Source organism: Lissotriton vulgaris, chromosome 2_1 (genome assembly GCF_964263255.1).
Source record: "Lissotriton vulgaris chromosome 2_1, aLisVul1.2, whole genome shotgun sequence".
Classification (NCBI taxonomy): Eukaryota; Metazoa; Chordata; class Amphibia; order Caudata; family Salamandridae; genus Lissotriton; species Lissotriton vulgaris.
In genome coordinates this window covers 772,139,883-772,165,330 of record NC_141687.1, presented here as the reverse complement: position 1 = coordinate 772,165,330, position 25,448 = coordinate 772,139,883, and the positions used below count along the sequence as shown (strand labels likewise).

Below are 25,448 nucleotides of genomic sequence, written 5' to 3'. Positions count from 1 at the left end.
CCTATCCGCCACCGGCCCTACCGCGTACCAGATCGGGTACGGGCCTGCATCCAGGAAGAAGTAACCAAAATGCTCACGCTCGGGGTCATTGAACACTCAGACAGCCCCTGGGCCAGCCCAGTAGTCCTGGTCCCCAAAGCAGCCACTCCCGGCACCACACCGGAACTCCGGTTCTGCGTCGACTACCGGGGCTTGAATGCGGTCACCAGGACAGACGCGCACCCCATCCCCCGGGCAGACGAGCTAATCGACCGCATGGGAGCTGCCCGCTACCTCAGCATTTTCGACCTGACGGCGGGCTACTGGCAGATCGGCCTCACATCCCGGGCCCAAGAACGGTCTGCATTTTCCACTCCTGACGGCCACTATCATTTCAAGGTCATGCCCTTCGGCATGAAGAATGCCCCAGCAACGTTTCAGCGACTCGTTAATCAGGTCTTGGCCGGGCTCGAAGGATTCAGCGCCGCCTACCTAGACGACATCGCTGTATACAGCCACCACTGGTCCGACCACCTCCATCACCTCCGAGCGGTGCTACAAGCCCTTCAGCGAGCTGGCCTCGCGATCAAGGCCAGCAAATGCCAGATTGGGCAGGGGTCCGTAACCTACCTCGGACACCAGGTGGGAAGCGGCCTGGTGGCCCCTCTGCAGCTCAAGATCGCCGCCATCCAGTCCTGGCAGCCCCCCATCACCCAGACCGAGGTACGCGCCTTTCTGGGACTCACGGGCTATTACCGACGGTTCGTGAAGGACTATGGTACCATAGTGGGGCCCCTCACAGAACTCACGTCCAAAAATCAACCAAAGAAGGTCAACTGGACCCCAGAGTGTCAAACAGCCTTCGAACAACTGAAGGCCGCCATGTGCTCCGCTCCTGTGCTCCAGGCCCCCGACTACAGCCGGGAATTCGTCATCCAGACGGATGCCTCCGACCACGGCATTGGAGCGGTCTTGTCCCAATTGAACCCCGAAGGCCTTGATCAGCCAGTGGCCTTCATCAGCAGACGGCTCCTACCTCGAGAACAACGCTGGAGCACCATCGAGAGGGAGGCCTTCGCCGTGGTATGGGCCCTAAAAAAACTCCGGCCCTACCTCTTTGGCACACACTTCCGGGTACAGACCGATCATCGACCCCTGCAGTGGCTGATGCAGATGCGGGGGGAGAACCCAAAACTACTACGTTGGTCCATCTCCCTACAAGGGATGGACTTCACTGTGGAACATCGGCCTGGACCAGACCACGCCAACGCGGATGGCCTGTCTCGCTTTTTCCGCCTCGACGAGGAGAGTCCCCAAGAGGATGGGTGACTCTCCCCGCCTTCAGCTGGGGGGGACGCATGTTGGACAGGCCACAAGAAGGGCCCGCTCCCCCTCTGCCCGACCAGGCCCGGGCCCGGTCCCTCAAGTGTCACACACCACCACTTCACGTTTTCCGTCCCCTCCGGGACCCCTGCCTCTGAACATATCCACCTCGTGGGCCTGATCCACTACTGGCCCGCGCGCCCAACCTGGGCGCCATCTTGGACACTACGCCACGAGGCCGCGTGGCCTCCGATCGACCCTAACCCTGGGCCTGGCCAGGCCTCAGACATCCCGGCACCACCATCCACCCAGGAGGTGAGCGGACTACTTGGCAGGTCAATGGGAGAAAGAGGTGTCGATGGCTCTCCCCCGCCAGGTACCGCTCGCCCCCGACCTCCCCGGGCGCTGGCTCCACCCCCCTGCTGGGTGTCTGGACTCTCCCATCCCGGACCTCCCGACCTCCAAGTGCGAGGGTCCGGACATCAAGGGGCCGCAGCCCTATAACTGGGGCAGCTCCAGAGCAGGAAGGCAGTTGTATCTTGGAGTCGAGAGACGCAGAGAAGAACTCATCCTTGACGGGCTACTGGCGCTGCCGTAGCTCTGCCTTGCGAACTATCGTCCTACCTGCTGGCGCTGCCGCAACCTTCGTAACCTTCATCGTCGTCGGGACCTGCTGGCGTGGCCGTGGACCGTTTGTAACTACCATCTTCATCGGGACCTGCAGGCTCCGCCGCGGACCGTCGCTTCCTTCTTCCATCTCGGGACCTGCTGGCTCTGCCGCGGCCCGTCCATCTAGAACGCCGAGCTCGAGGATTGAGAGCTATTCCACCTATTGGTAACAAGACTGTCCCGCTACCCTTTTCCCAATCCAGAGACCAGAATCGAGGGGACCCCGGAGTCCAGACCTCCTTGTATTATCTGACCGTACTTGAAGAATTGCCTATAAAGTATCGTTGAACCTTAACCTTGTGTGGTGTACGTCTGTGGGGGGGAAGTTACTTGTCTGTACGATTCGCTGGAGGCGGCTCTCCCCGGAGACCTCTCCCCTTATCCTCGGCCGACCCTCCCGGTCCGTCTAACAGTTCGCAAATCACCTCCGAGATCTGCGGGTATAGTTCATAAATTTCTATTGGAATATATGCACAGAGGTAGTTAGATGTGTATTCTTCTATCTAATATACAATCTGTGTATCTGAGGTCAGTTGAGATTCCAACTAGAGCAGAGAAGGGGGAGTGCTTAACGTAAAAGTAAACCATCATTTTTTAAGTAATTTACTTGTATGCCACCCCCATGCACCCCCTCAATCTGTCCTATTCCAAACCACTTACTTACTCTGATTGTCTAATCTGCTTATTATGCCAATGGATATAGCAAATACACTTAAAGCCCTGTGTACTGCTATGCTTACGTTGTGTTGGTGCAGCTTGTGAGATATGTTCCAAGCTCGAGCTGCCGCTGTTCTGCTCGCACCTTTGTAGGGTTTTGAAATGGATTTTGTTATTTTTTAATGTGGGCCCGCGCTGGCAAGCTGAGCCACGGGAAGACGAGCACATTTGAAATAAACCTTTAAACTTACCTACCGTTTCCCGACTCCTTTATTTACCACACAAAGATATATTGGCAAACTCAAATGGATAAAGTACAAACCCTTGGATACAAGTTTATGGAATTACGGTAACATATGAACTTTCCAGAGGAGCTCTGCGGACAGCTTGTTTCCTTGCGTCCTGCGACCCTCTTGTCTTGTTTACATTGTTCTGCCTTTAAGATCCTGACGAAATAATACGTGCAGGATGTTTTGCACTGGCTGCCCGAGCGCCTTTTTTATTTCCCTTTCGCGCATCCATTCATGCTTCCGATGAAAAGCTGAGCACAATCACCCGTTCTGACCTGCTGTGCCCCAGAACATTCCGGCGCGCAGACTCTGCAGAGAAACTAGGCTGTCGCTCCAAATATAGCTTGTACCTACCATCAAGGAAAGGGCTGCTTTTGTATGGATACAACCCTGTTACATTGTTGCGTTTGAGTGCATACTTTGTGATTTAAGAAAATTAAAACACCCTTGCTGATTGGAACAAGTGCGTGGCAGAAGGGGGGAGGCGCGCCCGGCAGCAGGGGGGAGATGGGGAGGTGCGTAAGGGCCAAAAGGCAGAAATGTAAAATTAAGCGCCCGACTTTCTGCTGGCATAAAAGGTTCCATATCGTCTTTGAGGCCATCTGGACCCATAAAGAAGATAAGAAACCTTTTATTCCAGTACTAAGTCAAGTAAGCCAGTCTGAAAAGGACGGGGCTTACAGAGAAAGAAGAACGTCACTAGAACACTTAGATGGCTACAATCCTTTATGATGGAAAGAGGCTTCCAGGTCAGACAGGGTGAATGCTACTCTAAGTTATTCCATCTCGACCAAGGGGTTCCCCAGGGCTCTGCCCTTAGCCCCACCCTGTTTAACCTGTATGCGTCCCCTGTAGCCACTATTGTGGAGAGATACGATATCCAACTTGTATCTTATGCTGACGATACACTGCTGGCCATCTCCCTATCACGGGCGCCCGGCACTGCAGCCGCCAACTTCAGTGCTTGCATGCAGGAGCTTGCCTCCTGGATGTCTAACAACTGCCTGAAGACTGAGGTGCTCGTGGTGGGGAGGAGTCCATCTGTGTGGTCCTCAGCATGGTGGCCAGACTGCTTGGGCCCTACACCTACGCCAGCTCAACAGGCCAAAAATCTGGGGGTTTTGTTTGACTCCGAACTATCGTTTACGCCCCAGATTAATCGGGTAGTGGGAATGTGTTTTGGAGTACTCAAAACCCTGCGTAAGGTCCTTGATATGCTCCCTGTTGGAGACAGACAGACCCTCGTGCATGCCTTGGTAACATCAAGACTGGATTATGCTAATCTCCTGTACCTGGGCAGTACGGTCAGCAGTATTAACCGTCTCCAAGTGCTGCAGAATGCAGCGGCCAGGTTGGTGCTAAGGCTCCAGAGACGTACCTCCTCCAAAGCGGCCTTAAAATCTCTCCACTGGCTACCGGTCTGTGAAAGGATCACATACAAAGCTCTTTGCGTATGCCAGCGTATTTTAGGAGGCAAAGCACCCGCCCCTTTGAACGGCCTTATTACCCCCTACAGACCAGAGCGGGTGCTTAGATCCTCCGACACTGGCTTGGTCACTGTCCCCAAAATCCGCAGAGCCCGCATGGGTGGAAGATCGTTCCGTTTTCTTGCCGCCAAGAATTGGAACTTACTGCTGATTGTACTACGCCTGGAACCCTCTGAGCCCAAATTCCGCAGAGCCCTCAAAACACATCTGTTCCGCCTAGCACTGCCCTAGCTTCTCTTCCCCCCCATTTTTCCTCCCTTATGAATGCAATTTTAGCGCAGGGACACGCCGGTGAGCGTAACTAAGCGCTCTATAAAATTCCAAAATAAATAAATAAATAAACCTCTTCTCCAGTGGCTGGCCACAGTTTAAGACACCAGCCAATAGAGAAGAGGGGCGTGGCTTAACCTATCTAGTGAAAGTTCCTCTATCTCATTAAGTCTCGCCAGCTCGACTGCGCATGTGCACAGTCTTTCGCAGGCAGAGACCTAAAAAGTGGACACTTTTGCATTTTTCGAATAGTTCAGTGTTACCCATTGAAGGAAAACAATCATGCAATTTCACAGGTAAGTACACAACTGACAAATCAGTCTTCAGGTATCTGATAGACGTCTAGCCACAGATTCCTAAACTTAGAATACCCCCAGGCATCAGACTGGATCGGGAAAACTTTTCCACAGCAGCACCTCTGCGCGTCGGTGGGCGGCGCTGCCCGGTTCCTCCCTGACATCAACCACGGACATGACGTCAGTGGAGCCTTATATGCCCCTCCCGGTGCGCTGATGTCCTCTTTCTTCTTTTCCGCGTCCGAGCGCGGATCCTGGAAAACCAGCAGTTCCTTGGCCTGTTTTTTTAGCCTTTTCAAGGCTTCGGTGTCGAGTGGAACACCTTCAAGGCCTGTGAAGCATGTGCACGTCAGATGTCTGGGACTGACCCGCACATCATTTGTATGTGGTGCCTAGGCGTGCACCACTACTCTAAGGATTGTGATGCCTGTCAGCAGATGAAGCCTAAGTTCATGAGGGAGCGTCTCATGAAGTTGAGGCTGCACAGGTGTCTGGTCTGGCTCCCTACCGTCGCCGCTCCTCTTCTCGAAATCGGGCTAGTCCCATGGTCCTTCCCGAGACCGACGTGCGACTACAGGTAAGCGTACGCTCATGCGTCTCTTACGGAGTTCTTCTTCCGCTGCCCTTGCCGCTGCCGCCCATTCCTCTCGCACTGAGCTGGGTAAAGACGCACGGCAGCCTCATCCTCCGTATCCACCCTTTCCGGGTGTTGGGGCAATGCATGCCCAAATGGAGGCCTATTATAAGGCGCGCTACAGGCTTGTTTCGAGTTGCCCATGTAAGAAGTTGGCCTGGCATATGATGTCCACTATTCTCGTGGGCGCCTTGCACCAGTCCAAACGACCCTTATTGATGGTAGGTTTAAGACAACCTTTATAGAAAGCTATCCTAGTGGTAGCTATGGGGAGCAGCCTTCAGGCTAAGTCTTGAAAGAATGTAAAGCAGCTTGTTTTACCAGTCTATATTCTCTTGAATGATCAAATGAAAGTACACCACACAAGGTATAAATATAAAATATATGTATTTATTCTAAACTCAACCCCTCTAGTCTCTTTATGAGGCTAGAGGCCAAAGTACAACACAAGAACTTTAAATAGCACAGTACACGTTTCGCCCTAGGGTCCTCAAAAACCATATACTAAAATAGTGGTATAAGAACCACGTGAGAGATAAGTGAGGTCTAGGGCCTGTAGAACCGCTGGGGCAACCAGGACCACCCATGGTAGGGACGCAGGAGACCCACAGGGGCGCGTGCAGTGTCTAAACACAGCAGCAAATCACCATAGACTTCTATGGAGGAAAAGCAAGTTACATTTTTAAATATTAAGGACACTTCAGAGTGAACTACGATGGAACCCCTCTAGACTTAGACACTTCGAGAGTCAAGACCCACTGGAGAACCGGAGTACCTCACCCAGGGAAGCATCTGGGTCACTAGCCAGGGACAAGGATGACGACCGGAAGATACCAGCCGATGTTGTGTGCTTTAAGGTGAAGTAGGTGAAGCTAGACTCTTCAGCCACGAGGACCAGTACGCGTTGACGACGACCAGGATCTGGATTCGTCCCACGAAGGATGTCGAATGCTGCAGCGTTGGTATCCGGATTGGACCCAACAAGCTTTGGCAACAGCAACCCACGCAAGATGACAAGATTGGCTTCGGTGCAGACCAGCAAGGTCTGAGGGACTCACCCTTTGGAGGAGAGTCAGAGCACGTCTGGAGCAACCAGAAAAGCTCAAGAAACAAAGTATTGTCCTTCGTGGGGACCCACTAGCCAACAGACTAGGGATCGCGAAGGAGCCTCGAGCTGCGGTGAAGAAAACGGGCCCACAGAACACTCGTGGAGTGTTGGCCTATCAGCTTCGGTGCAGAATGTGCTCTGGGCAAGGGCAACAAATAGCCCAATGCACCACTTCGGGAAACTTCGGGAAGTAGGTGCAGTTGCAAAATTGCAGGATGTCCAGGAGTTTCGGTCCCACGTCTCTCGTATCCGCTGCGGGTCTCAACTTCACTGGGATCTCGTGTCGGCCTCAGAGAATTCTGGAAGTCCGTGTCCTGTGTCGCAGATTCTACGGGATCCGGCAGGAGCCTCGAAAATGCAGACCGTCAAGATGCTCTTAGGTGCCTGTTTGAACAGGGGGGTCACTCCTTGACCCCAAGGGAGATTTCTTCCGTCTTCCAATCGATGTGGAATGTCAAAGGTCCAGGATTTCGTAATCCCACGTCCGTAATCACGTCTTTCGGACGTGGGGAACCCCTCAGGTGGACCTGTTCGCCACTCACGAGAACGCTCACTGCCCGTCATTCTGCAGTCTCCAGTATCCGATGCAGGGAGCTTTGGGGGACACGTTTCAGTTGAGTTGGGGCTCACAACTCCTTTACGCGTTTCCTCCCATACCCTTGATACCTCTGGTTCTGAGGAAGGTTCGCCAAGACCGGGCCGAAGTCACATTGATCGCCCCGAATTGGTCAAGAAGGGTGTGGTACACAGATCTTCTTCACCTCTCCTCGTGCCCACCGCTCTGTCTCCCTCTCAGGGCAGACCTCCTCTCACAGTCGCAGGGGCAGGTTCTACACCCCCACCTCCAGAGTTTACACCTTCATGCCTGGAGATTGAACTGGGCAACCTGAATTCTTTTTCTCTCCCACCTGATGTGGTGGATGTTATTTTATCAGCTAGGCAGGGCTCCACCAAGTCTATCTATTCTTATAGGCGGTCCAAGTTTGTTTCATGGTGTGGAGAGAAGTCCATTGACCCCTTGAAGGCTCGATTGTCTGACATTCTTCTGTTTGCACTCTTTTTCTCAGCAAGGTTTTGCTGTAGCGACAGTGAAAGGTTATCTTTCGGCATTATCGGCATTTCTTTGCCTGCCGGCCAACTCTCTTTATTTAAGTCTCCTGTAGTATTAAGATTCTTACAATGTCTTAACCCTGTTCTTGACTATTCATGCTGAAAGAATGGTACCCAGGACTGCTTTTCTGCCCAAGGTGGTAACTCCCTTCCATCTGGAGCAGTCCATTACCCTCCCTATCTTCTATCCTCCCCCTCACCCTTCCAAGGAGGAGGAGAGACTTCACCGCCTGGACCCTAAGAGGGCAGTGAGCTTCTACCTGGACAGAACCAGGGAGTTCAGGATAGTTTCGTTGGCTGCAGGAAAGGCAGAGCGGTGCACAAGCGCACGCTGTCAAGATGGATTGTCTTGTGTATCAAGATATGCTACTCCTTGGCCGGTAAGGAACCTCCAGAAGGTTTGAGAGATCATTCTACTAGAGCAAAGTCATCTACATCTGCCTTGTCTAGGGGTGTTCCTGTGGAGGACATTTGCAGGGCTGCAACTTGGGCCTCCCTTCACACAATCGCAAAGCATTATTGTTTAGATGCAGAGATGAGGAGGGACGGACATTTTGCTCGTTCCGTCCTTCAGGACTTCTTTGTATAAAAGGGTAGACACACTCCTCCGGGAATGGGGACTGCTGTGGGACTCTAGTCACAAGGTGAGGAATCCACTGGCAGATGTATCCATCAGAAGAACAAGTAACTTACTTTCGGTAACGCTTTTTCTGGTGTATACAGTATCTGCCTGTGGATTCCTCACATGCCCACCCGCCTTCCCGTTGTCCACCCTTGTATACCTACAATAGTGATAATGGGGTAAAATTTTTCTGTTACTGTCAAAGGAAGTGTGTTGTTCCATTTGCTTTCTTAAATTGTCTTCACACTGTGTGTGTTACCTTGGATATTTTGTACTGTGTACACTGAATGTATAACTACTGTTATCGGTCCGTCTGTGTGCCTCGGGGGCATGGAAAAAAGGGCGGAACTGATGTCATCACGCTGACTGAGTCCTATTATGGATTCAGTGACGTCAGCGGAGCCGTGCGCGATGCCGTGCTTCTGTGACGTCGTCCATGTCGGCGTGAGGAGCTACAAAAGAATTTTCCGAATGTTGCTGGCGCAGGGGATATTCACAAGGTGAGGAATCCACAGGCAGATACTGTATCCACCAGAAAAAAGCGTTACCGAAGGTACGTAACTTGTTCGTCCAGGCCTCCGCTGCTGGAGTTTCTTCCAGTAGCAGGAGGTCAGACTCGTGTCTGTGGCAGCAGCATCCATTTTGTGATGCTCAGGCTCTGTAAAACTTTCACCGGGTATACCAGTGTGTACATGTCTTCTCCCTCTAGAAGGGTGGAATGCTACCCCGCCGCCATAACTGGCGGGGGGGGGGTAGTATTCCAAAGTGTTTGACACCAAACACGACATGTCTTGATAAAGCCAAATCAAAGTTAGCATCAACCGCAAGGATTATAATGCACTTAAGAGTATATGGTATGGCCATATCGCAGAACAGCTGTAAGGAAGGGATTCCGAAAGCTACTGAGGGGCTCAGCTCATGCTAGGGCACACTCTCACACAAAACCAAGCACACTGCCTTCAGGATTGTCAAGGCCTGCCACAGGAGAGACTTGTAGGTTAATATGTGTCTGTTTTAGATGGTGGATATAGGTATACTATATCCCAGTAAGGGGTGCTTACACCCCCTTACCCAGGCTGCAAGGGCAGGCCTGTGGTGCCATTTTGTAAGGCTTCCCAGGTGTGGCATAATACATGCTTCAGCCCCTGGTAGGTCTCTGGGGTACCTATTCCCTTGGCTCCTAAGGTACCATATACTAGGGGCTCACAAGGTAACTCAGTTACCAATCTGGCATGTACCTAATGTACATGGAATCAATTTAGAGCGAGAACAGCTAGGCTGTGGTCCTGATTAGCAGGGCCACAGCCAGACTAAAGTCGAAAAACCAGTGAAACACAGCAAAAAGTGGGGGTAACCATCGGAAGCAGACCCTACTCTCCTACACCCCCTCTCTCTGGTGCGCCTTCGGGCTCCACAGAGGTTGCAAGCACTCATGCCGGTTCCTCGACTGCGAATGTTTCGCCGGCACCGGCTGTGTGTGTCGACTCAGATTCCAGAGCAGACACGTCGCCACCAAGCCAGAGCCCAGCCAACCCAGTCAGTCATTGCATAGCCCTGTGCAGCTTCCTGCGCTGACGTTTGTGGCGGCGCCGGCGACACCCTGGTTTGCGCCGGGTACTATCCCAGGCTCAACGCCGTCTCCGGCACCCTTTGCTGTGGGATCGACATCCAGGTCGAATCTTCTGTGGAGGTCGTCGACGTCCAGGCGACTCCGATATGGTGTCGATCGACGTCAGGACCGGCATCTAGTCCGCCTCCCTTGGTGGTGGCTCCCCCGGACTCCTCGGGCGGCAATGGGTCACCTCGACGTCCATCGGCGCCGCTGCTGTAATTTACTCCTCATTTCGAGCCTTCTCCCCTGATGATGGGGCCAGGGTGCAAGTACCCTGTGTCGCCTGGCCTTCAGGTCAGTCTCCTGCTTCTCCACTCCTCATGTCCAGTGGTAGGATTAGCCTTCAATCACCCCCTACTGACAATTTATTGTCACCTAAACGGATAGCGGATGAATCTAGTGCTACCTTTGCACGCGCTATTTATGGGGCGGCTAATGTGCTTGGCTTTCAGCCTCATATGGTGCAGTTGCTTTCTGATCCTTTAATTGATCTGCTCCATTTGGAGCCTATTGAAGTTGAACCTTTGCTGCCTTTTGGGGGTTTGCTACTTGACATCCTACGTGGCACTTGGTCAAGGCCAGCTTCTGGTGAGCCCGTTGAGCGCGCTATTGCTCGTAGGCACCGCCCTGATCCGGGTGATCCTCTCTGTTTGTCTCTTCACCCAACTGCTCAAGGCATGGTTGTTCAGGCAGCTTTTAATTTGGAGTCTTCGCCATCTTTACCATTGTTACCTCCCACCAGGGAATCTCGGTGGCTGGATGAATGTGGCGGCCGGCTATTCGCCTCTGCTAGCGCAGGTGGCCGTCGGCTTTTTGCCTCTGCTAGCGCATGCGCCCCGTCTTTAAATGCAGCCTGTGTGTTCGCCTGCGCATCCTCTGCTCTTTGGGACTCAGTTGCCCACCTTCTCCCTTCTATTCCAGAAGGGCCACGGACGGAGGTGCTCCGCCTTCGTCTGCATGGCCGAAGCGTGGCACAATTTTCCATTAGGTCCTCTCTGGATGTCACTGACTCTGTGGGACGGGTCTTGGCTCGCTCTGTGGCTTTACGCCGCCATGCTTGGCTGCACGAGAGTCACTTCCTGGATCATGTTCCGGATGCCCTCACGGATCTTTCATTTAATGGGGTATATCTGTTTGACCGCCACGCGGATTCTGCGCTATCCCATCTCTTATCAGGGCTGAGATAATCTTGTTGCTTATCTCTGCATTATTTTCCGGTGCCCAACCTAATGCACAGGTTTGTTTTAGTTGCTGATTACTGTTCATGGCTGGTTAACCCTTTATCTGTTTGTTTGGTACAGCCGTTTGGCTGCTTTTCTTCTTTTCTGTCCTCGGACTGTGCTTAGCCCAAGAGAACACCTCTTCTGGGGATTTGCCTTAACCTATGTGTGGAATTCATGGCATTCGGTTCTGCCATTGCCTTGGTATGCTCCTATGGAGTCTCCGAGCACACGTTCTGCTGGGAGTCACTTGTCTGTTCCTACAGAGTTCCTAGTGTGACTTGTTTTAATGCACGTTGGGCTTCTCAGTCTGTATTGCATCGGAACTTGGCATAGGTTCCATGCTGTGTGGTGTCTATCCTGCACACCTGGTGAATCACCTGGTTGTAGCAATTCTTTCGCTACAAGGTATCCTATTTGCTGCTATGCAGCGCATTTATTGTTCTTATTGTTGCACCTTGGACATACAACCCTTTCTGGTTGTCCTCCAAGCGAGTGGTTGAGCAGGTGTTCTCTGTTATCAGAGGTCATAGACTTTTTCTGGCCGCTTGTGCTACAGCTGTGTCCATATTCCCTGCTCTTTCAGTATAAGGGTTGCCATACTTAGATTGGCTTCATACTGTGTACCCTCGAAGGGCCTGTTTTCCTTCAAAATCACTCATTGGGGTCTTGGACCGTTCCATTTGTCCTCACTTTTGCCACAACGGTGTCTAGTTCTTCTCCTACTCTGTCTTGTAGGGGGCTGTTGTTCCGCTTAGGCAGGGAGGTTGGTTTTCTTACTGCTCTGGACAGTGTCCTACCCAATATCTACATGTTCTGCATACTCTAGACTCTTGTTGGGTCACGTTTTCATTGTGTCAATGTTTTTCTTCCTGCGATGGATCTGCTCTGTGTGCTACCCAGCAGCTTTGTGCAGGCTTCTTTATTCAGACAGTGTCCGTGGTCCCTGCCCCGGTCTACTTGTTCCACCGGCTCTCGGAGTGCCCGGCTGGCTGGTGTCCTTTTCGTGCAGTTGCCCTCTCACTATTTTTTACCTCAGGCTACTACGCGACCCTACAGGAAGTCTTTGCTTCCTTCGTGTGGCTCCAGTGTCCTAGTGGCATGCTTAGGTCCCTTCCAGCTTGGTTGTTAACACACAACTACTTGTCTTCTACCCTTCACATATTATGACGGCATCGCCTTTTCCTTGTCTTCTGATTTACTGCTTCTATCATCTTGTGGACATAGACTGGCATTCTGCCACTGCTGTCACTCGTGTCTTGCTAGTGCTGGTTTCAACAGGGCTCCTTTTCACTCTTGTGCACATTGGACCGGTGTACAATGTCTCTGTCCTACCAGCTGCCATCTTTCAAAACTTTGCTGCGGTCGGCATTCTGCGTCTGGTGATTTTCTTAGTCTTTTGTTTCAGATGTGGACTTTTTTTCTCTGCCAGGCTGTTTTTCCACATCCTTGTCTACCGTTCACATTGATTGAGCCTACAGTCTTGCGTGGTGGTTCTTCAGAGCGCTGCTTGGTCTCTTCTGTCAACTACTTCTATTTTTTCATCATTTTTGTATATTGTCAATATTTTTGGTGATGGCTCCGCGTTCTTACCGGAAACGATTCTCTGACAAACTGACATCAGCATGCCGGGAGGAGCATATATGGCTTGACTGCCGTCATGTCCGTGGACGACGTCAGGGCGGAGCCGGGAGGCGCCGCCCCGATGCGCAGAGGTGCTGCTGCAGAAAAGGTTTCTGGATCCAGTCTGACGCCTGGGGTATTCGGAGTTATGGAATCTGCGGCTAGACTCTCTCTACCAGATACATCTTTACCAATGGTAATTAACTAGTTCTTTAAGACCAACACAGGGCAAAGGTCAAGTAAATGTAGAGACTTCACCACCAGCGGCAATGTTAGTGAATGGAGATTAGAGGAACGAAAACAGGTGCCGTTTGCAGGTAGGTAAACTTAGAGTTGGAGGGAGTTGGCTTAGTACCAGAACTGGGAGAATCACGAGGTAGCACCAAACGCACACCCTCAGCGGCACTGAGGCAGGTGGGTGCAGAGTGCCAACACAGCGTCTGGTTCCCAATGCAAAGCAATGGAGACTGAAGATTTCGAACAAATACTGCAGGCTCGGACCAGGAGGCTGGACCAAGGGAACTGGTTGCTCTGGAAGTAAGTTGAGGTACTGACGAACTCTGGGACACAGTCAGCTGAGATCCCCAAGGCCAGGTGGGCACCAGGTGCAGGGGTGTCTTTGAACATCTGAGAAGTCTTACCAGAGCCAGTCGCAGTTGGGGGACCCTTCATGTTGAGGCTGCAAGCGTCGTCGTGGAGTCCAGGAGATGTTACTCTGGGATAAACTCGAGTTCAGGACTGCTAGTAAATCTTCATGGAACCAGTGGGCCACTTGGACTCGGGCCGGAGGGGTCTGGTGCAGTGGTGGGTTTTGGAGGTCTGGTTGTGAGGTTCAACAGGCCACTACTGGAGCTCTTCTTGTTGGTTTCTTTGTGGATAGTGCTGCTGTGCTTGGGCGTTCTTGGTCTTAAGGGAAGCCAGGTATGCCTCCCAGGGTTGTGGAGGTCACTTGGCCTGCAGGACAAGTTGGTTTTTGGAGCAGGTTTCTTCAAGGACTGCAGATAGGCCGGTAAGGGTGGGGCCAAGTCAGTTGTCTGGAGTCTTAACCACTGCACATCTCTTCGGTCCTTCTTCCTTATGTTGTCAGGAATATGAGGCTCAAGGTTCAGGAGTGTCCCTAAATGCTCAATTTAATGGTGTTACACATACTGGCAGGTAGTAGCCAATGGCTACTTACCTTTAGTGTGACTACACCCTTTGTATGCTCACTCCCATTGCGGAGGGGGCATACCCCTAATCCTGTTGACTGAAATCATCACAATCAATAATGAGAATTTTCAAAGGAGGGGGTTACTTCATCCCAGGGTACCTTAGTGGTGGTCCTGGCTCAGAGGGGGCACCGCCAACCTGCTTACTAATTTCCCCGCTGACCTTGCTGCCAAAAGTGGGGCGGGGGCTGGCTTCTCAACTAGCTGAAGAGGCCCTGGCTAGAACAACAAAGGGAAGGAAGCCTTCGAGGCTCACAGCCCTTGAATGCTGTTCCTGCTTGGGTGACTGTGTGAAGCACCTCCACACAGAGCAGGCGTTGTTTCTGACCCACGACAGTACGAAGCTCCCACCTCAGGATGGTTCAGAAACATGTCTGGAAGTGGCAGACTGGTGCAGACCAGTCAGCAACACCCTAGTGGTTTGGTAGGTTTTCAGGGGGCACCTCTGTGGTGCTCTCTGAGTGCATTTATTAATGAATCCAACACTGGCATCAGTGTGGGCTCAATAATCTCAGATATTTAGTACCAAACATCTGGGAATTCAGTGAAGCCATCATGGAGCTGGTACCTTTTACAAGGGACTTATATGTGGTCCCACGGTGTGCCAGTTGCAGAAACAAAGGTGCAGTTTTGGGGAAGAACACAGGCACTGGGAACCCGGTTAGCAGAAACCTAGTGCACATTCAGTCAAAGTGCATCAAAATCAGGCAAAAAAAAGTGGGAGGTAACCTTGTAAAAAGGGGCACTTTCTTACACATGCCATAAACAAATGCTTACAGGGTAAAGTAAAGTTTGTCTTCTCTTTATTGGGGGCAACCAGAGTCCACTTCAATGTCTGCCACGGGCCCTCAAGGACTAGGTGACTCCTCAGGCAAGTCAGGACTCCATTTCCCAGCAGGCACATCAGCATCCAGTGGCAGGCAGGCGTTCTTGGGCAGCTGGGCTCTTGAGAGTTCAGCCCTTCATTCAGCTTTTGTGTCCCTGGCCCTGAACAGGGGGCTAGCCAACTAGCTCTTGGAGTCACTTAATCTGTCTTGGCACCATTGTTGCCCTTTTCCACAGCTGAGCACAGTAGGCACAGTCCTCTTTGTGTTTCCCTCTGGTGCAGCAGGTGCATTCCAGTCTGTGGTGCAGCCTATCTTTGCTGGGTCTAGGAAGCAGTAGGACAGTCCTTTTGCCTTCTTTCCAGTGCAATAGTGAAATGTGAACTGGTGGGCCACTTTGCTTTTATCTTCTCTTTTATGGGAGGGACTCACTAGCCAATGGGGCAACAGTTCTCACAAGTCAATCCTCCAATTTTGCGTCAGTTCCTGGGGGTTTGGCCACCAAACAATCCCAGGATACTCCTCTCTACCCGAACCCAAGATGGTGCAAGTTTGCTTCCCAGCATAAGCCACTCCGCCTGGAAAACCAGTACTTCAGCTGGTTTTCTACCTCTGGAGGAGATGCCAGCCTGCATGCTCAAAGCAGCGGGCGTGCGAAGGTATTATCAGCATTTACTTCACTGAGGTGGTAACCTATTTGAAGCTGGGCAATCTGTAGTCACCATCTGATAGACTACTAGCCGCAAATTTCATCACGTACAATTATCCCCAGGCGTGAGACTGGATCCGGAAACTTATTTGCCACAGCATCCCTGCGTGCAAGGGGTCGGGGCGACATCACGTGACTCCGCCCAGGTGTCGTCCACGTATGCTACGTCAGCGAGGTCACATAAGCCCCACCCCGGTGCGCCTATGCCAGTTTTTTCCTTTTCCGCGTGCAACGCGGATCCGGTCTTGCTGCGAGCCTGTTTTGGGCCCTTTTTTCTTCACCATTGTCTTTTCTCTCGGTAAAACAGTTTGCAAATGCCTTCGGGCTTCAAAACTTGCACGTTGTGTGAGCGCATCAGATACGACCTTGGTAGTCGTCGTCGTCCTCCTATGTCGCAGAGAGCGTCGCTGCCCGGTGGGTAAGTGTTGCAGTTTGTCTCCGGGGACTGGTGTTCGGCCTTCAGGGGGCGTGGGCTCTCCATGGGTGATGCAGCCCGCGTGTCGTCCTCCTATCCACCTTTTCCCAGTGAGGGGGCGTCAACGGATCACTTGCCTCGTGCAGGGCCCTCCGCTGGACTCTTGGGGGCGTACATGTTCGCCTTGACCAGCGCTACCCTGCGGGCCCTTAATATCTGATGTGTATTGAGGAGGGCCTCCTCTAGTTTGTGGGACTCTGCTGAGTCTCTGGGATCCGCGGCTTCCCATTAGACTTTTCAGGTGGACTTATGGCATCATGCTTTGGCTGGCCAGGAGCGAGCAGAGTTTCTTCTCCGCTCCGCTCATCTCGGAGGTGCTGGGCCAGGCCATGGCTTCCTCAGTTACCCTCCATCGCCATGCTTGGCTTCGGGATGGCGTGTTCCCTGAGAATATTCTCATTAATCTTCCGTTTCATGGCAGACTGTTGTTCCATGCCATGGCTGATTCTGCCATCCAGAGGTTCCTGGCGGGGCTCCGTCCTCCTCCTCCGCCTTATTCTCCTCCCCCTCCTCAGTGATTGCTGAGTTGAACTGGGTTTGGGCCTTTTGGATGCCCTTGCTAAAGATTGTATTTGCTGGCCATTGAATACACCTTGATGGGTTGTTGGCTGCTGGACGTGTGTGTGTGTGTGTGTGTGTGTGTGTGTGTGTGTGTGTGTGTGTGTGTGTGTGTGTGTGTGTGTGTGTGTGTGTGTGTGTGTGTGTGTGTGTGTGTGTGTGTGTGTGTGTGTGTGTGTGTGTGTGTGTGTCTCTCTCTGTGTCTCTATTCTTCGTGAAGGTATCTGCTGGTGGTATTCTCTTTCAGATGTACGAGTTACTTATCTTCGGTAATGATGTATCTGGTAGAGACGATTCTAGCCGCAGATTCCTTCACGGCCCGCCCTTCCTCCCCGTTCTGCGTGGACCCCTGGGCTGGTCCTAGGTACTCTCCTCCCGGTGAGGGGCCATGTCCTCTGTGTGTACCTTATTTTGCCCTTGACTGTGGCTCAGTCTGGTTGCTGTTCTTCCCTCCTCTTTGGTTCTGGAAAGGTGGGGTTCTGGTGCTCCTATGCCCCACTGCTCTGGCTGCTCCCTGGACTCCAATTCAAGGAAGGGAAATGCCCCCCCACGCTTCATTTTAACCGGGGAGGTTGCATCCCATCTCTCCCTTCCTCTTGCTGCTAGGGGCCGGGCCCCTCTACCACCTCTGAGTTGGGACCCTCTGGTCGTGCCTTACCCTTGTTTCTTTGGGGGGGTGGATGCCCTCAAGGCTGGGGTGACTGGAGGTTGGTTGTTCCTGCCTGTTGGGACTGTCTCTCCTTCCTTGTTTCAGGGTGTGGTTGTAGGCCTGCTACATGTGTCTTGACTTTTACGCAGGTTTCCTGTCTCCTGGGAGAGGGGGGGAGTGGGGGGGTGTTGTTGTCTATGTATGGGCAGGGTGGCTGCTCAGGTCTCTGCTCTGTTCTTCCTCTCTTTGCCCTTGGACACTGCGGTGTTGCACTGTTTCCATGTGGTTTCTTTTTTCTATACTCTTTCGCACACTGTTCCCATGCTCCCACAGTTTATTTGGTGGCTCCGCTTTGTGGTGCGGAAAAGTTCTCCGAAGAAAACTGACGTAGGCGCCGGGGTGGGGCTTAAGTGACCTCGCTGATGTCGCGGACGACGCCTGGGCGGAGTCCCGTGATGTCGCCCTGCCCCCGGCGCGCAGGGATGCTGTGGCAAAAGGGTTTCCGGATCCAGCCTCACGCCTGGGGATAATTCTACGTGAAGGAATCTGCGGCTACAATCGTCTCTACCAGATACATCACTACCAAAGGTAAGTAACTCGTACATTCAGTAGTCACCCTAGTGGAGGTCACACCTCATCCCTTCCGCAATTATCTTTGTTCCCTATTCACTATTCCTGGGACAGCTTTACACTTCCTAGCCGGTGGGCAGCATGTTGTCTCAGGTGAGAAGTGCTGCTGCAGATAGTCAGGAAAGGCTACCAAAAGTATTCAAATTTACCTTTGATCCCATATATCTGATAGAGATATCTAGCTGCAGATTCCTTACCTTAGAATTTCCCAGGCACCAGACGTGATCTGGAAGGTTTTTGCTCGAGCAATACCCTTGCGTGCCAGTAGTGGCGTTGGTTGGCTCTACACGACGTCGTCCGCCCTGAAAGTGAAGTCTGCGTCACCTCGGCGTGCTGACATCGGTTCTTTCCCGCACAGATCCGGGAAGAATGCTACCCTCTGTCATTTGTTGACAGGCTTTTTTCAATGTATTTTCCCAAAAACGTTTGGTGGGTAGGTTTTTCCAACATGTGAAAGAAGACCTCTAGATTCAAACCGTGCTACGCCTGCCACCATGCCATGCCTGTGATCACACCCGATTTGTCTTAGGCGTTTTGAGTGCTATCACAACTCAAAATCATGCTCCAAATGCTGGGCTATGGCCCCAAAAGCTTTGGGAGAGCTGTCCCTAAAGCTGCTTGCGGCCCTGCGCTCGGTACAATGTTGTTCGCCCCAGAGGTCTCGTTCTCTTTCTCGGTCGCGGTTGAGAGGATGGTCCAGACACCGCTCTGGTAGTCTTAAGTCCTTGTCCTGCCCCTCGAAGAATTCATGTCAGTCATGTAAGAGGCATACAAAACAAAAGCAGTCAAAGCGTTCTTCAACTTCTCCCCATCAGTCTCGACGCTCTAGGCCTCATTCCTAGAACCCCATGTGGTGTGGTTGTGAAAAATGCAGAGTTGAAAGTTAACCGGGCATAGAGGAAGGAGATTACTCCTCTTAAAGATCACACCCTCCGAAAAACCCCTCTATGGGTGTCAATTCTCGGTTAGCTGCTGTTCTGATCTGAAGATGTTATGCCCAGTGCTTTAGCTGGAGATAGTGAAAATGTTCAGTGGAGGAAGTCCCGCTGACAACTTTCAAAAGTTAAAATGTTGTAATTATGGAAGAGATCCAACAGTGTCAGACATCCCCCCTCCTGCCTGCCAAGTGTCAAAGGGACCTGGGTGGATTGCTGGTGGGAACTCCGGATTAAAATGACTTGGTGTATATGGGGAGGAAACATTTATTTCACTCTACAGCTTTTGTGACCTCATCCCACACCCTTAGAGTGGTTTTCATGGAGGTACTCGGGTAACCATTCGGGGATCAGTCTTCCCTAGGCTTCTACAGCACGTCCCAAATAACCTGGGCTACTACTGCCCTATCCATATGCAGGCAATGTCCGATTCCCTTAACCCCTTCCATGCTCATGACGAGCTCAGCTCATCATGAGGCACAGTGGAGCTGAAGCTGCAAAGACCTATCTCTTGGTGATACTTGTTTGCGTTACATATGTGTATCTATATGATGCTTAGCTTCCCAAATCAAGCTTACCTGAAAGTGTCTTGTGCAACAGAAAAAGCAATTCCAGGCTGTACTACGGGTTCATTACATGGTAATGCTGTGAGGTGCCCTGGGTGGAGCTAAATTATCTTCAACTGTTTATCCCAAATAGGGAATTAAAACAATGGCTCTGTTGCAATGAATACATTCTGCCTATGGAGAGTAGAAGGCTCAAATACAAATGCCATTTCCCATGAGCATTATGGGGAGAAATATTTGCCATTACCCCTTTGGGTACCCAAAGCTTCTGGGACTTTACGCCTGCCTGTTTTACCCTTATCACCCTGCACTGATTGTGACTACACTGGTGCTGGCACACGGATAAGGAAGAATAGTTAATTCTTGAGGTATCCATGACGACGTCATAGAAGCACAGCATCGCGCGCGACTCAGTCTGACGTCACAGACTCCTTATTAGGCCAACGTCGGCGTGATGACATCAGTTCCCTTTTTTCCGCGTCCTCAACGCTAACTGTTTCTGGGATCTTCTGAGATACAGATTGCGACTTTGCTGACAATTGCTTCACCGAATCCATTAAGGCATGAACATACCTTCCCAGTAGTCAAGTAGCATTAGTAGGTTTCAAGGCCATGCTAGCCCAGGAGAAAACCTTTTTAGCAGCCTGATCCAATTTTTTGGAGTCCTTATCTCCAGGAACCTGGGGCAAAGATCCTGAACGATCCTGTTCGAACAAGCGGCCTGCACCACTAGACTTTCTGGTGAAGGATGAGAAGTCAAGATCTCAGGATCACCAGGTGCCACCCTATAACGCCTTGCTACTGATCTGGACACCGCAGGAGCAGACAATGGCTTTTTCCAAACCTCTAAAATCGCTTGTGTCAGAGCCTCAGTGAATGGCAGAGTCGGTTCAACAACCGAAGATGGGGAATGCAAGACTTCCGTGAGGATGTTTGACTTGAACTCCACAGTAGGCAATGTCAAGTTTAGCAAATCGGCAGCCTTCCTTATAACTACATGGTATGGCATCACATCCCTAGAGGGTGCATCCGAAACCACAGGCAGCCCCCATTCTGGAGAAAGTTCCAGGCTCCTTGCACTTTGCAGATCTTCAAAACAATTCTCATGCTCCTGAAGCTCGCCTTCCTCCACTTGAGGCTTCCCATACTCCTTCTCCATTAAGAGTCGCTGGGCTCTACGCCTCGACCACTCCAGTCGAACCGGAGTCACTGGATCCGGTGCACGCCGGCACATGAGGGCACTCCAGTGGTGCCTCCGCAGGCAGTGTTATCAGCACAACGGAGATCTCAGGGAGTCAGTGAGGATCTCCAGAGAAACTGCAGCGGATCTAACTTGGTGGGGCGTGGAAGGCAATCTGTCTCAAGGAAAGCCTTTCCATCTGCCTTCATCGGTGGCCACAGTGATAACGGATGCATCCACTCTAGGGTGGGGTGCTCATCTGGGGGATCTGGAAGTCAAAGGTCTGTGGTCTCCAGAGGAAAGGTTGCTTCACATCAACCTTCTAGAGTTGTGGGCGATACGTCTGGCACTCAAGGCCTTCCTCCCTTCCCTTCGCGGTCAGTCGGTTCAAGTCCTGACGGACAACATGACTGCGATGTGGTATGTCAACAAGCAGGGAGGAGTAGGGTCGCAGTGTCTCTGCAGAGAGGCTCTGCGTCTCTGGTCCTGGGTTCAGGACCATCAGATTTGTCTGATGGCAAATCATCTGGCCGGAGTTCTGAACGTACGTGCAGACATTCTCAGTCGGCAGTTCTCTGCCGATCACGAGTGGAGGCTCCATCCGGAGGTTGTTCACGACATCTTTTTAGATGTGGGGGACTCCTCGGATGAACCTGTGCGCCACTCGCGAGAATGCTCACTGCCTGTCATTCTGCAGTCTCCAGTATCCGATGCAAGGAGCTTTGGGGGACGCGTTTCTGTTGAGTTGGGGAAGTCGACTCCTTTACGCGTTTCCTCCCATACCCTTGATTCCTCGGGTTCTGAGGAAAATTCGCCAGGACCGGGCCCAAGTCATATTGGTTGCCCCCGATTGGCCAAGAACGGTGTGGTACACGGACCTACTCCACCTCTCCTTTCACCTGCGTCTCCGTCTCCCTTACAGGGTAGATCTCCTCTCTCAGATGGAGGGGCAGGTTCTACACCCCCATATTCGTATAGGTGGTCTAAGTTTGTGTTTTGGTGTAGGGAGAAGGCTATTGATCATTTAAGGGCTCATTTGTCCGATATTTTGCAGTTTGCTCTTTCTTTGGCGCAGCAAGGATTTGCTGTTGCCACAGTCAAATGTTACCTTTCGGCGTTATCGGCATTTCTCGGTTTGCCGGATCAGCCGTCTATATTTAAATCTCCAGTGGTTTTGATATTTCTGAAGGGCATCACTAAGAGGTTCCCTCCTTCTCCTTTTATGGTGCCTCAATGGGACTTAAATCTCGTCTTAACATTCTTGATGGGTTCTCCCTTCGAACCCTTACACAAGTGTCCCATGAAGCTTTTATCTTTAAAGACGGTCTTCTTAGTTGCGATCACCTCGGCAAGGAGGGTGAGTGAGCTTCAAGCTCTTAGTTCTAAGCCCCCTTTCCTGACCATTCATGCTGATCGAATGGTTCTTAGGACCAGGGCTGCTTTTCTGCCTAAGGTGGTAACTCCCTTCCATCTAGGACAGTCCATTACCCTTCTTACCTTCTATCCTCCCCCTCCCCCTCACCCTTCCAAGGAGGAAGAGAGATTGCACCGTCTGGACCCGAAGAGGGCGGTGTCTTTTTATCTGGACAGAACTAAAGACTTTCGGATGGAAGACCAGCTGTTTGTTGGTTTTGCTGGCTGCCAGAAGGGTAGAGCCGTGCACAAGCGCACACTTTCCAGGTGGATAATTTTGTGCATCAAGATCTGCTACTCCCTGGCGGGTAAGGACCCTCCTGAGGGTATAAGAGCTCATTCTACCAGAGCAAGGTCTGCTACTTCTGCATTGTCAAGAGGTGTGCCAGTTGAGGACATTTGCAGAGCTGCGACTTGGGCCTCCCTCCACACTTTCGCGAAACATTACTGTTTGGATACCGAGGTGAGGAGGGACGGCCACATCGCACGTGCTGTCCTCCTAGATTTCTTGGTGTAGCAGAGTGGACGCCCTCCTTCGGGAGTGGAGACTGCTGTGGGAATCTATTCACAAGGTGAGGAATCCACAAGGCAGATGTATCTATCAGAAGAACAAGTTACTTACCTTCGGTAACACTTTTTCTGGTAGATACAGTATCTGCCTGTGGATTCCTCACTGACCCACCCGCCTCCCTGGTGTCCACTCTGCTATACCTGAGTTTATGTAGTTTTATATTTATATTTGTATATATAATGGGATTTTTATTCCTTTGCTGCGCACTATGTGTGCTGTTTTGATTCGTATATACTTTGTACACTGTATGTTTGTATATGTCTGCTGTCATTGGTCCGTCTGGGTGCCTCGAAGGGTCAGAAAAAGGGCGGAACTGATGTCATAACGCCGACGTAGGCCTAATAAGGAGTCGGTGACGTCAGACGGAGTCGCGCGCGATGGCGTTGTGCTCCTATGACGTCGTCCATGCCGGCGTGGTACGAAGAATTTTCTGAACGTTGCTGACGCAAGGGGGATATTCACAAGGTGAGGAATCCACAGGCAGATACTGTATCTACCAGAAAAAGCATTACCAAAGGTAAGTAACTTGTTCTTTACTGAAGGGGAATGCACAAATTACCTTAGGAATTAGTGATATTTTTCAGTATTCGGTGCGCAATAGTCAAAAGTGCAATAGAATGTTGAAATACTGTTCCTGCGAGTAACCAAACCGTGCACTTCATTAGAATTGATCTAATGACAAATTAATTTTTTTGATTGGTGTTTATCTCAATTTCATTTTTACGGATATAGTTGTAGATTTGTATGCTTTGTTTTGGTGTAACATATTCAATATTGTGCAATATGAAACAAACATCCATAAATGAATGTAGTTTTTTTCTTCATGCATGTAGTTTTGACATATTGCATATTAAAACATCATCTTTTTAAATTTGCTAGGTTTTGTACTGTGTTAGAATACTGTGAAGGCAATGATTTGGACTTCTATTTGAAGCAACATAAGTTAATGTCCGAGAAGGAAGCCAGATCTATAGTGATGCAGATAGTAAATGCACTACGGTATCTCAATGAGATAAAGCCGCCTATTATACACTATGACCTTAAGCCAGGTGAGTGAATTCTCACTTTTTATTTGAAATGTTTTAACTTTTTTTTGTAGTTGTGGTGTTTCCATGCTGATGTCTGAGCTTTTGACAGGAATCTCAGTTATTGTAAGGTAGTCTTAATTCATACATATATATGTGTTTGTCCAGAATGTACAAAAACATGAAGTGAGTGCCTTAAAAGGATTATTGTATAATTAAAAGTAGACATCCCATTCTTAAAGTTCCCACTAAGAATTAGTTTACTTAAAAAGAACAATAACAAGCAATCTTGCAATGGTGGTACATAGATATCTTTAACTTACTATTTTCCGAGATGAAAAAAGCATCCTTCCTTAGTGAGTTTCTAGGTAGAAACCTGTTGTTTAAACAGGAAATAAAAAGAATAAAAGCCTTGTAGAATGCATGCTGCTTATTTTTACCACAAAACATTTCATATAGTTACACTGTTTTCCTAATAGGAACATTGAGAATTGAAATTCAATATCCTCTTACAAAATTTAAGTTACACACTTTTGTACACGCATTCACTGCCCCTTTTATTTTCTGTATTTTGGAGATTCTGTAATTTTTAATCACGTTCTTAGTTTCATATTGGTTGTATTTGTCAACCAATTCTAGTGCTGGGCTTCATTGTAACATTTTAGCCTCAGTCTCTTATTAGCTCCTTTATTACTTTGTCCCCTCTCATGTTAGTATTCCCTCAGTGTTTTCTTGTTGTTGGTACTCATTCAATATTTTTTCTTTCTTTACATTTGTGAAGACACTGAGTTCATCTCCGTTCCATATATTGTTTGTGTAGATCACAAACCCCTCAATGTTCAGTAATTAAATTACAGACTTCAAGGACTGGAAGAAAGAATGTCTTGTACTATGTGTGTGGCGAGACAATTACTGTTCAATGAAAGAAGTGCCGTTAGGTCTAAATGTTTCTTTGTGTTCCTGACACTAGGCATATAGAGCTTAAGTCAAACCTCAGTTTGAGATATGTGGTTCTCGGGCTAGGTATTCCTTTTGAAGCAAAAAGTCACTTCACACGTAATAGAAAGAAAATGATGTTAACTCTAAAAGCTGGGGTCACTTTCCTTCCTGTAAACTGAGCCATTACTTGTCTTGCTACTGGGAGGTCCAGTCATGTTTAAGTCCTGAGAATCTCACCCTTTACCTGCAAAGTTTGCTGCTTTTTTTCTTTGTCCTGAAGAAGCAATCCCGGTGGAGGCCTGAGTGCCTCCAGACAGAGGGTGCAGGACCCCATACCACTCTGCTTCTTGTAGTACCGCATGGCAGTGCTGCTGTCTGTTAGGCCCTGCTTAGACCTGCCCTTGATGGAAGGCAGAAAGATTTTAAGGGATTGACTGATAGCTCCTAGATCCAACAGGTTGCTGTGGTATCGATGCTCCATCTAAGACCAAAGTCATTTCTTTTATGGCTCCCCCTCCTTTGTCTTCTTCTAATATTTGTTCCTGGAGTTCTTCAGCAGGATACCCAACCTGCATTGATGTATTTTTGTTTCCTTGGAGTTGCTTATAAACTGGAGCTGCTTAATGTCCTAGTTTGGGTGTCTTTGCTGCTAATGGCCTCTGTTCCTCCTTTCGCTTCTGTAGTTAGAACTCTGGTCTTGATAACATTCGCATTCTCTAGGCCTTAATTTTCCCAGTAAACAATACAACTTACAGGGAAAGGCGGGCATGCATATAGCCTCCATCCGGAATGTTCACCTCACAGCTGCAGAAGGGAACGATAGCAAAGGCTACTTTATTACACAACCTTTGCACAAGGGGTGCTCA

The 25,448-nt window shown here is 50.4% G+C and overlaps 1 protein-coding gene across 7 annotated transcripts in view; it reads left to right on the top strand.

The window, feature by feature from the left end:
* TLK1 (tousled like kinase 1) overlaps positions 1-25,448 on the top strand; it is an 877,117-nt gene that overhangs the window by 709,090 nt on the left and 142,579 nt on the right. For all 7 annotated transcript variants that reach the window (XM_086956115.1, XM_086956118.1, XM_086956116.1 and 4 more), the window contains one exon: positions 23,498-23,667. In XM_086956115.1, the coding sequence (XP_086812241.1) occupies positions 23,498-23,667 (170 nt within the window). The remainder of the gene's footprint in view (positions 1-23,497; positions 23,668-25,448) is intronic.